The sequence below is a fragment of the Pempheris klunzingeri genome, chromosome 20 (assembly GCF_042242105.1).
Source record: "Pempheris klunzingeri isolate RE-2024b chromosome 20, fPemKlu1.hap1, whole genome shotgun sequence".
Taxonomy (NCBI): domain Eukaryota; kingdom Metazoa; phylum Chordata; class Actinopteri; order Acropomatiformes; family Pempheridae; genus Pempheris; species Pempheris klunzingeri.
The window spans coordinates 12,352,456-12,364,972 of NC_092031.1; the positions used below are offsets into that span (position 1 = coordinate 12,352,456).

Below are 12,517 nucleotides of genomic sequence, written 5' to 3' on the forward strand. Positions count from 1 at the left end.
TACCTTTGGACTTAAATTATGCCCTTCACTGCTGAATGAAAAATCTCAGAAAAAAAAACCAAGAAACCCAATTATACTTCACTCTGTGAGTGTATGGGGCTGTGCTCATACATTTGTGAACTGGAATAAGCCTTGATCACCCTACTCTCCTATATGGAAGAATTCAGCAGTGCCTTCTACATTTAGTGATAATGTTTTCTAACAATGGGCAGGCATTGCAACTTTTGCTAGCTTGTACGACAAAGGATTACTTATCTCGTATTAACAGATGCAGGAAAAATATGATGTATCGAGCTCACATTTTAATTTAGTTTTGCAATTAAGTAGTTGATCATACCGATGATACTGTTTTCTACAAAGAGAAAATGGGAAGTTGATCTTGATGAATAATCTGACCCATACAATTCAAGGCACAAGCTCTTACAATTCAACTGATTAGACTGCGCAGAGAAGATAGAACACTCCAGCCAAATTGAATGCTGTGTATCCAGAAATGTCTTTTCTGTGTTGGAGGTGCAACACAGATGTGGTGGATAAAAAGAGGCCTTATTGCATTATGCTACTGTCTTGTTGTAAACGTTCTCCTTTTTGGGAGAATATATATTCTGTTAATGGATCAAGCTTGGAACCTAATCTTATACCCACATGGTAACTTAAATGTTGATGCTTGCTACCAAAGGAAATTCTATAATCTTACGTTTATTGCTGCAAACAAACATTTTGCTGTTGGCTGGAAGACCCCAACACACACACACACACACACTGTCTCAGTGGAAGGCAGAGATGTCTTGATGTCATGTCTTGATGACTTGATTATCAGTATCACAAAATAAAAGGAAAGCTGGACATTCTTAACAAAATATGGAAACCTCATGTAACATTTATCAATAACTTAAATAATTGTGAATAAGGTTATCTGCTATATGTAGTGAAAGTTGGTCTTTCGCAAAGCTTGAAATGGATCTAAATGGATCTTTTGTGATTGCTTTTGTGGCTTCATATGCATTTACTGTTTATTTAACTTTTTCTATGGTCAAATTGTATCTTATATTTTTTTCTTGTTTTTTTAGTTCTGTTTTCAAACCTATTATTATTCATTTATTTTTCAAATCATTTTCATCTGTAGCTGCATCCCTAGCTGTTTGTCCTGTTTGTCTTGCTCTGCTTGTCCAAGGGTTAACCCACTTCTACATTTCTGCAGATGCAGGGGAGGGCTGTAATGTACTGCTGTGTTGCACAGTGTATTGTGTCTTTTGCACAGTCCAAAAAAGCAGAGACTAAGGTTTATTGAATGCTAAAGTTTGTTATAAAAATGTGAGCAACTAAATTCATAACAAACCTTATCGTGAAACAGCATTACACATGAAAGTTGGGTTTCTTTTGACAAAGAGTGCTACTACAACATAAGTATTTACTGACATTCGAAAGCTGCTCTCACATTGAAACAGAGCTGGCTCCAAATACATCTGAAGGTAATGATTTTGTTTTGCAGATGCTTTGGGCAGGAACAACCAAAAACACAGATAGATTGATGACACTATTAAGGTTTGGGCATCTTGTTTTTACCAAGTACAGAAACAGAACACCTCAGCCCTACACCCTAAAGAAATTAAACTAAAACACCTCATTATCAAAGACCAGCTTTAAGAGTAACAATATGTTCCACAGGAAAAACAGTTCTACAGTTAGTTTACAGCAGAGAACTCAAAGATAGCCGGTGGCTCCATACAGGCAGAGGCTTAATGTTACAGTAGTATATTCTAGTGACCACAGCATATCATTATCTCACAGTTTATGCCAGGACCACTTAGTATCATGGCCAAGAGGTCAGACAGTACAGACCTTGTCAAAAATCTGGGTCAATACATGAAAGAATACAGGGCTTTAACCTTGTACTAGAAAATTACTATTCCAGGCTCATATCAACAAAGTCAGCAACACAAAGAGTCAGGCCATCATACAGATCAGCATCTGATTTACAAGATATCCCAGGGGAATCAGTGTCCAACACTTTGCCAAGCTGATGCTTCAGCAGAATTTGCACACTTCAGCAAAGCATTCTTATTCAAGCACACAGCTTCATCATTAAAGTGCGCTCAATCAAATAGAAGAGCAGAGGGGAAGTTCAGGAAGCAAAGAGGCTGCTGCAAAAGCCAAAGGCGGACCACAACGACATACAGTGTTAACATTGTCGGTGTGGACATGTTGGCTTTTAACTGAAAGCATCTCTGTGCACAAGTCCAGCCCCATAGCACCGCTTATAGATCCATGTATCCATGTACTTTTCCATTGAAAGAAAAACAGTATATGCTTTGATAGCAGCTTTTTCTGCGTATTACATGTGTAGGACACAAAGACTATATAGTGTTTCACAGTGACCGGCAGAGGAAGAGTCAGATGAATGATAACAGGATCAATGTAACTGCAGGGGCTTGGACTCTGAGGCTCCACCTCCGTTTCTTATGGGCCACTCTGCAAAAGTGCAGGGCATCTTGGTGACATTTTCAGTGAGAGGGTGCTACTGTAAAGTGAACCGCTAGCCAAGAAATGAGACCAGATTAAAACAGGCCAAAGTGAGTGTATATGCATGAGATTTTATTCTGAAATTTGCAAGGTTACATTTACTGTCACACTACATCCTGCTAAGTGTATGCATTCATTTAAAAATTAAACAGCGAATGACATCCCATGAGGCAGAAAGACTGTTTCGCATTGGCATAACAACAGAGCGGCACACAGTTGTGCGACCATCATGACAATGAAAAGAAGATAAATAATGAGCAATCACATTGCACTGCAATCACCATGCATCAATGCCACAGTTGAAAGTACAGTTTAAAGCAGGCAGGCAAGGTTAACAGGAAAGTCTGGACTGGCTTCTCCTCGTTCTCTTCAGTCCAACAAAGGGCGTCTGCCGATATTCATTTTTGATCTCCCAGCTTCTTAATTAATTTGATTTAGTTGCTTGTTTGTTAAAGAATGGGAACTTTTGCAGCCCCAGCTGCAAAAAAGAAAAGAAAGTGAAAGAGTCAGACTCTAGAATAAATGGTGTTTATATCATTCTCAACCTAAAAAATGGGAAAATTGGAAAATGCACAGAATTATTTTTGATGAACTACAACATAGCAATAGAAGCAATAAATGTATAACATATGTTTTGTGGTTGCAGTCGCTATCACACATTTTTTAGTGCAAATAAATGCATACTCTGATTGTTCTTATTAACATGATCAAGTGATAATTAAATTTTTTTTCTGTATATTTTTCATGTACAGAAAAACACATCTCTCCCCTCTCTGTCCGACTCAGATACTAATGGATAATGAAGTTAGCAGCTTCTTCACCAGGTTCTCTTCATCTCTGAGACGCTTCGCCAATATGGACTTGTGTTTTACTGCGTTCATTACCAGCCTCTCTTTTAGACTCTCTGTTTGATAAATCTGTGTTCCTTTTTTGGAAGGTTGCTTTGCAATGAAGACAGTTGTTTCCAATTCTGGAATAACAACTTTTTCTGCAGGAATCCACGCCATTGAATCAGACTTTCACCAGCATCTGAAGGGACATGCACGTGCGTCTGCATTGTAAAACAGCCAATAGAAACGCTGTCTCTCTGAGAGGCCCTGTGATTGGCCAAAGTCTCCCGTCATGGAATCGATTTTCTAAGGCCTGAGAACAGAGCCAAGAGGAGGTGCACAAGTCCAGTTCTAGTTCTCTAAGACCACGTGAGTTACAATATGCTGAAAGCTTATTATGGATTTCTTTCCCAGTAAAAATAAAAAGAAACCCCGAAATCACGTTTCATGGAGTGCTACAACTTACCATACACCAATATAATACTACACCATATTAAAAGGATGCTTTATTTGTTGTGTGATTACCTTTTCACGGACCATCTCAACTGCCTTGTTATTGCGAGAGCAACAAAGAAATCCCATTGTTTCATGGAACAAACAGTCCACAAGGAGTATGACTCGTTCGTTTTCCACCCTGCGGTTTGGTACGGTGTGGTCTTTGTCAAAAGTGTGATGCATCATCACCAGAATGATTTTGTCATATCCTAATTCTTTGAAACAGACAGTGAGCACAGATCATACTTTAGCAGTGAAAAGACAAAACATGGTGGAACTTTTTTATGTGCATTTGGGTTCTTGCATGTTTACCTGTGGCGGAGGATAACGCCGAGTTCATGTCACTTTCATAACGACTGGCAACGGCACAGAAGACAATAATCACGTCGCTCTTGTCGGCTGTCTCCACAACCTTGGCACCTCTCTTGGTGAGTTTTCCAAGAAATTTCTCATGAGACTTCAAAGTGTTTCCGACTACATGTGTGTAGATGTTTTTCATTTTTCCTGAAAAAAAAAAAAAAAAAATCAAATCAAAACACATACTAAACATATTTTTATCCACTCAATACATTTGATGACTTGATGTCTTGCAAACACAGTTTTGAATTGATGTCTTGTTTCTGACCAATCACAGTATGCTGTATGTGTGATTGGTGTCGACAGCTCTATTCCCCTCTAATCTCGAATTTGGATTTCTGCTAATTTAATAGCAGTGTAGTCATAAGTGGTCTAACAGGTAATCTGGACCTCTCTGGGCTCTAATTACCCCAAATACAATTTATATACTATGCAGCATAACATGCTTTACATTTCTTTGTGTGGGAATGGCTTTTTGTTTCTTCATACAGAGCTCACTTCCTTATCTGGTGTCAGAGGAAGGCTTTCTGGTATGTGTTTTGTTACCTAGAACGCACACACACCCAGTTCTCACAATACATGAAAGCAAAAATTACTGTTATTATTATTATTGCAGTTTTAGCATTCAGCTTATCTTCAGTGATTAGAGTATGTGTAATGGCATTTAATATTTCGAGTCAGCTTACTGTTTGGGTGGTGAGATTGTTGCAGCTCCTTGATCCACCAGCTTCTGATATGTACAGGAAATCCAAGGTTTTGGCCGTGGAAACTTTCACTTTCACTTCAGAAAATGACGCATCTGAAAATGACGCACTGCCACGATCTGACCAGCAGGTGTCAGTACTGCGACATTATTGGACACGCAGGACTGACAGGGATGAAGACGCTGTGGTGGGCCCACATGGGAGCCCTGCATGTTTAACAGATGACATCTAAAAAAAAACACTGTTGAAATTTTTGGTATTCTGTCAAAACCACCACCAGTTAATAAATCAATTCTTAATGTGTACATACATGATGTTTCCTGACACTCATCTCTACCATGTACTGAATCTGAAGACACAAAACTCATGTATGTTAGAGGTTGTGGAACTTACCAGATCATCACAAACATATTCTACTTATAGCAGCTCTTTACCTCTGAGATTGTTACAAGAACTACAAAGTCAGTGTTTTTTCATCGTCAGAGGAGCAGCTTCTGTTACTAAATGTGCTGGTTTATCGTTTCCAGCATTAGCATATCTATTCATACTGTCAGCTTCTGGACTACCAGACTACCTAACTGCCCGAGGTCAGGAATAAATCATTCATTGGAGTGATGTCTTTGAAGCTATGTTCATATTTTACTCTGACATATGAGCATCACTGTGATTGCACATGTGTCACTAAACAAAACAGTTCAGTGAGTGCACTGTTTTATGAGGGGTGTAAACTGTATCCGTGGGGGCGATCCTTCATCCACGTGTGATGTAAAGTTGTCCGGATCATCTGTATCTGCTCTCAGCGTCTGATCAGAGTCCTCCCCACGCTTCAATTACATCTGAAAAATGAGCTTTGCTGCTGATGGAGTGGTCAGTGGGCAAACTACAGCCTTCATTCAATGATCTCTAGAAGACAGCCAATAATATTAAGAAAAAACGCAATCAGCTTCCACAGACACATGATTTGTTTTTGTTTCCCATTAAACTTATATCATTTCCTGTCATATCAGGAGTCCCACCCCTGGGTCCAACCTTCTTTCTATAAATACTGAATAGTTAATCTCAACATAAAGCCGACCATCTTTGTTCTCTTTACAGTTTAACAGTTGCCTCATTTTAATTCTCTTCTCCAGAGGATTTCTGTCGTTTCCTCGATGAGCTTTTTCTCTGTATAAAATCATTCTTCAGACACAGTACATCTGTCTGAAAAGAATGATACTCTTTTCTGTGATAACATAAATAAAGACATGTGTTCTGTAAATTAAACTATGGGTAAACAGATATTAGGCATCAGCAAAAAAAAAAAAAAAGAAAAACAACGAGAAAAAAATGCAAGCAGCAGAAACAAGCCGCACACTCAGCAGAGGTGATTATAACATTTAATCACTGAGCCCTATCGCCAAGCTTTGCAGGCTTCTCACCCTGAGGTTTGATTTACCCGCCCTCGTCCTGAGGAAAAATCTCATTCACTAGACGGATTGCTGAGCAGGCCTCTCCGACCAGCCCCTATAAATCATTCTTTAATCAGAGGCCTCTGAGATTGGGCGCAGACACCCGCGGGAGCACCACTGTGACACCTCAGCTCCTCCCCGTGTGTCTCTGCAGTCCTGGGAGTTTTTACCCTCTTCTGTTTCCTCCTCGGGCTTGTCTGCATTTGTATCAGTCATCAGGAAACTAAGAGGGATGACCGGCCCTGCACACTCTGCTCACACCAACACCCCAACACTTCCTCTGCTTGGAGGGGAGTGATGCCAAACAAGATTACTGGGCTCTGGGTCAGCAGGCAACTGCTCCCGGGCCCCAGAACACTTGGGCCGCTAACAGTTGCATCCTTACAGGGTGTCAACTGGTTTGTGGTAATTTAAGTGAAAAGTGTCAGGGACTGTGCATCAGTAAAGCTCGATATCAGCTGACATGACGCGGAGGGTCCTTCTTTATCACCTGGTCCTGAGACCCTGCTTTAAGTTGCATGACCTTTATCATTTCAGCTGATGCTGTGCTTGTATGTTGTGGGCGATATTCAGATTTACTGCACAAGTGCACACAGAGTGGGCTAATAGGGCTTCAGCAGCAAATTGTTCACATTTGGACACACTTGTCTTAAGTCATGAGGGGGAATCGAGTGAGTTAGTTAAGCGATTATGAAATAGAGAACAAGCACAGCTACATAAAAATGTTTTGCTGCAGTTTAAAGTTCTATAGATGAGTAAAGAAGACATGTTGACGTTACGTATTAGGGCTGTAACTAATAAGCATTTCTATTATCATACATTTGATTAATCCGATGATTATTTCAATTAAGTGATTTCTTTTGGGCGATGAAACATCAGAAAATATGGTTTGTCACACCATTTGTCAATATACCACATATTAGATATCCAGTTTACCTTTATCACACAGGACTACTCTTGTACTTCTTGAACTTGGAAACAACAGTTGTGAAGCCAATCTCAGCACAGGGTCCTTTAATATAACTATTCTGGAGCTTTCGATCATTGCACATAATCTTCATCAGCAGGAGTTTGCCTGAATCATAGATGTTCAAATTTATTTACTTAAATAAATATTTAAGGACAAAAAATACATTTCTTTTTTTGATAATGTATGAACACCTTCAAATAACTTAATAAATAATAAATAAATGATAAATAAGTTCCACATACAGAAATCAAACCTGAGGTCACATAAAAAGGAAGCTGGTGTTGATTAGGATGAAATAAGCTCAAACACTGGATAACCCAGGTTCCTCTGGAGGGGGGGGTAGGTCAGTTAGTTTAGTTAGTTAATTAGTTAGTTAGTTAGTATTAAATTAAATTTATGAATGTGTTTCATCCTGAAGTTTTGGTATCACACATGCTGCTTGAGTCTGAATCAGTCTGTGGACGACATTTCGACACTTTAGTTCATCATTCATTCATCTTTGCCACCCACATGCAAACTCATTCAGATTCTACAGGCAACTGAATCTCATCTTGCTGGGAAAATATACATAAATGAAAGATTACATGTTCACCACGCTGCCTATATGTTGTGCCTAAGAGGAACCAGGCTGAGAGATGTTTAAGGTCAGACGCGTGAGAGGAGAGAGCTGAATACTTTTTTTTTTTTCCCCCAGATGCTCTGACGTCACCGTGTTGAAAGATTTTTCTGTCGCTCAGCCGGGTTGGAGCTGTCAGAGAGCGCGCTCCCCCTGCTTCCCACTTGTGCGTGATGACCATGGAGGCGTCCAGGAGTTTCACGGGAGGCTGTCGTTTCCAAACTCCGTGCGCAGCCACGGATGCCTTTTCACTGGATGAACTGAGGTGATGGGACGCAGGTGGATTGTGCTGACGTGCTCCAAGTGATGGAAGTGCTGACTATCTACTGACAAGACGCAGAAGTTGTTTTGTTTTTCCGCTTTGGAGACACTGGACACTAAACAATCAGAGAGGAAAAAGCGCAAAATCAAAATTAGAAAATCATGCACTGTTCATATCCATGGAGAGATGGCATGCGTGCTCCTCTTCAGTCGACTTCTCCCCTTCTCGCACCGGCTCACCAGAACATCCGTTTGCTTATTTTCCCTTTTCCTGTCATATTTGTGCTACTGTGCACTATTCCCAGCCGACACCGTCATGCAAAAGTCAGGTGATCCGACGCAAAGCTGCCAGCGCGTCCGGGCTGATGGAGTCAAAAGGCGCATTCAGAAATCCCTGTCGTGCGTTTTGCCGTCGGATGCGAGACGGAGCATCGTCGAGGCACCTCGGCCGAACACCGACCAAAGACCTCCTTCGACTCCCCACATAATCAGGAACGACACGCCCAGCCCTCCCATGGGCAATTTAAAGTTTGGAAATAAGAAGTTACCAAATGCTATCATAGTTGGTGTGAAAAAAGGAGGGACCAGAGCTGTTCTGGAGTTCATCCGGATCCATCCTGACGTGCGAGCGGCTGGCACCGAGACACACTTCTTTGACAGGAACTATGATAGAGGTCTGGAGTGGTACAGGTAAGAGCATCTCTCACCTGCACAGGTGCATCTCTATCTGCCCTGGTGGCCATGTAATCTGATTTTTAAATGGATATCCTGCAAGTGACACCAAAAATTATGCTTGCGCTGATGAGATTGCCTACAGTTAAAACTGAATGAGCTGTTTGGCTCCTCTGTAAGAGGGATGCGTAATGAGCAGCTTTAATTAGTGAAAATGTGGCAATTTCATTTGGCTGACCCCTCAAAGACTCCTGGGAGTCTCCGGACATTTAAGGCTGGTGGTCAGCTGTGCTTGTATCAAACTTAAAAGGCTTAAACTTATTTTCTACAGCCCAACTGAATAATGATGATAGGACATCATGACAAATATGCTGTGCACTAAGCAATGTGACCAGATGATGACAATATTTGACCAATACAGATGTTTAATTTAATCTCCAAATGTTGACAATTGGTATTTAAATGGTGCTCAGGGTCGTTGCTGTTTTTCATATGTTGCTATGGTTTGTTTTTTTCCACTTTCTTTTTTAAATGTCCTTATAGGCTTTGCTGTTCCTCTGGGTTTTCCCTGACTAGACACTTATTTAAATTCTGGAGTGATGGAATTGTATCTCTAAAAGAGTAAAAAAGAAATAATCAAAAGCTGAGATAAATGGCGGCCTCAAGCTCCTGAAAATTAAAACCACTTTTCACATTAAATCAGCTGCTTACTGTCCAAACTGCGGTTTTGTGTTCATCCCCCTCCTTCCTCTCAGTGCCCGTCTGTGTACATTAGGTTTTGAGATGAGTAAACATGCTGGATGTGGTTTCTGCACTCTCTCGGCTCATTTCACGTCCTTATTGCAAGAAACTTTGGAGGCCTGAGCTCTGTTTACATGGGCAGAACAGTGGCCCTCTTTTTTCCATGTACTGTGGAGCAATTCATCAGACCTCTCATAAAATCCAACCTCTCGAGGCAAACAGTGTAAACTGCAGGGTGTGTGCATGTTGCATCTGGTGCCTCTGAGCTGTGGTCTGTTTGTATTTGGTGATTAAACTAACATCTCAAAATCAGTGTTAAAGTAAATGATTTCGTTTTTGTTAAAATGCTACAAGATGCACTTTTATCTAAGCACAACTGTCTAAGAGATGTTCTATACATATACAGTATTTATACGCACTGTAAACATTCACATCATTATTTAAACTCCTTTATTACAGATGTAGAAATGTGTGAAATGTTGTGCACAAACATACAACCAATCACACACAGATCAGTTTCCAAATACATTCCATGTTAATGATTGGCTGTCAGGTAGCCTGCAGGAGGGATGTGTATCAGTGGTATTATAAAATAATTATAGACTGAAAGTTCCTCCACTAATTGGCGCGCTGCAGGACTGTCGGCAGCTGAAGCCCTTTTATCTCAGAGATGTGTCTCAGAAATGCGAAGCAGGCGCGAGCTCTCGCCTGTTACCGTAGTTTGATTGTCACCTGTCAAAACTGACAAGAAAAAGGTCAAACGCCAACTAACTGGCTTTTGAGGATTGATCTGAAAACAAACACTTGCTTCTCTTGTAAACACTCATCAGTAAAGGCCAAACTATTGTTCTGAACGGGCCATAGTCTCATATGCACTGGAGTTTGCTGTGTGCATGTTAGCGTCTTATCATATTAATATCTAAACAAAAGAATCATTAAAATGGAGGAGTGAGAAAGATCCTTGGAGTTGACAAACCAAGCATGGAAGCATCAGATGGTGATTTGACTGGGGAAAACTAATGAGAAGAAAAAAAAGGCTAAAGGCTGCAGTGCAGAACCAAGCGGGCCTGGGATAAAAGTTTCCAACAGGTTTCTTAAGGTATAAAAAATGCAAACGGCAAGGATGTAAGTACAGAATATTCACCTGGAGCCTTATAAATGGGCTTTGATGCTACAGTGTTCATTTCAATTGTCCTGTAGCACAGTGTAATTTAGCAAGTGTACACGCTGGTTTAGACATGACGCGTCAGTCACTTGTATTTGTCAGTCAAGTCAAGGAAATTGTAATGGGTATTTGTAAAAGTTTTCTGATGCTTTATAGATCAAATGAGGAACCATTAATCAAGAAAATAATCACCATTAATTGATTATGAAAATGATCATTAATTGCAGCCCTATTTCCAGGCTCCTTTCAAAGTCCCAAAGCCATACCTGTCCCAATCACTTCTTTCAAAGACTACAATGGCCTAGTTTGAAGACCCAGAAGTAACACAGTCGCTCTGCTACATGTGTTCTGTTTGCATTCGTGATGATTTATTACTCTTGAACCATGCAGGGCCGATGCACAGGAGAGCTGTCTGCAAGACAGGTCTCTTGCGACAACAGACTACTATGACTTTGCGTCACTGCTCCCACTATCATTTACATCAAGAAACAAGCTGCACGGCCAAACTGGAGCTTCTCGCTTAGGATGGTTTTCTGCCTTTGAAACTCACTTGTGTAATCCTGCCCTAAATAGACATCTAGTACACGTTTTCTTTTTGAAAGAGTGGATGCAAGGACTTTATGTCCTCTGTGTCTCAATCAGTTAGGTTTTGTGGTGATTTAGGCAATTCAGAACAGAGGAGAAGATTTAGAAAAAAAATAAAGTAATGTGAACGTAAATGAAAAACCTTTATCTTACTGAAACTTCTACTTTGTGTTTTCATCTTTTATTCAGAGGTTTAATGCCAAGGACTCTGGAGAGCCAAATCACGATGGAGAAGACACCAAGCTACTTTGTGACAAAAGAGACGCCACACCGGATCTCTGCCATGTCCCGAGATACTAAACTCATTGTGGTGGTGCGTGACCCCGTCACTCGCGCAATATCAGATTACACTCAGACTTTATCCAAAACTCCGGACCTGCCGAGCTTCCAGGAGCTGGCCTTCAGAAACCAGAGCCTTGGCATTGTGGACACGTCCTGGAACGCTATTCGGATCGGCCTGTATGTTCTGCACCTCGAAAATTGGCTTCGCTACTTCCCTCTGGCTCAGATCCACTTCGTGAGTGGAGAGCGTCTTATCACAGACCCAGCAGGAGAGTTGGCTCGAGTGCAAGACTTCCTTGGGTTAAAGCGCATTGTAACAGACAAACATTTCTATTTCAACCGCACCAAGGGCTTCCCTTGCCTTAAGAAGCCAGAGAGCAGCGGCTCCCCCCGCTGCCTGGGCAAGTCCAAGGGCAGAACTCATGTGCAGATAGACAGAGATGCTATTGAGCAACTGCGAGACTTCTATAGACCCTACAATGTCAAGTTTTATGAAATGGTGGGTCATGATTTCAAGTGGGAGTAGAGGTATCTTTAAATGGTGCAAGAAAGATGTAAGTATTCCCCCGAATGTTCTTTCAAGTGTGGTTTGCCTAAGCAATATGCTGTGGCCAAGGCGGATAGCTAACTATCAGCAATCCACTCACGATTTCTGAGTGAAATGGCAAAAGCAGTAATATTCTTTAAACTGACATCAGTGGACAGAGTAAACTCTATGATGACATTGCTTTTGCACTTGTAATGATCAGTTACCAGCGAGCATCAGCATCCCGTTTGTTGCTAGGTATAGCCATCATCTCGGCTTCAGGAGCACACGATCACATTCTGTTCCTTTTACTGTGTGTTATTGCTGACTAGATCCCCCATT

The 12,517-nt window shown here is 41.0% G+C and overlaps 1 protein-coding gene and 1 long non-coding RNA gene across 2 annotated transcripts; one reads left to right on the top strand and one right to left on the bottom strand.

Annotated features, from left to right (window-relative positions):
* Positions 1–2,587: 2,587 nt before the first annotated feature.
* LOC139219706 (uncharacterized) lies at positions 2,588–4,969 on the bottom strand. Its single transcript, XR_011585735.1, has 4 exons — positions 4,892–4,969; positions 4,161–4,352; positions 3,879–4,063; positions 2,588–3,001 (listed from the first exon to the last, which is right to left on the bottom strand). It is a non-coding gene; the product is annotated as an uncharacterized lncRNA (long non-coding RNA).
* Positions 4,970–8,391: 3,422 nt separating this feature from the next.
* LOC139219704 (heparan sulfate glucosamine 3-O-sulfotransferase 2-like) lies at positions 8,392–12,175 on the top strand. Its single transcript, XM_070851639.1, has 2 exons — positions 8,392–8,894; positions 11,557–12,175. The coding sequence occupies exons 1-2, from the start codon at positions 8,392–8,394 to the stop codon at positions 12,173–12,175; spliced, it is 1,122 nt and encodes a 373-aa protein (XP_070707740.1).
* Positions 12,176–12,517: the final 342 nt, after the last annotated feature.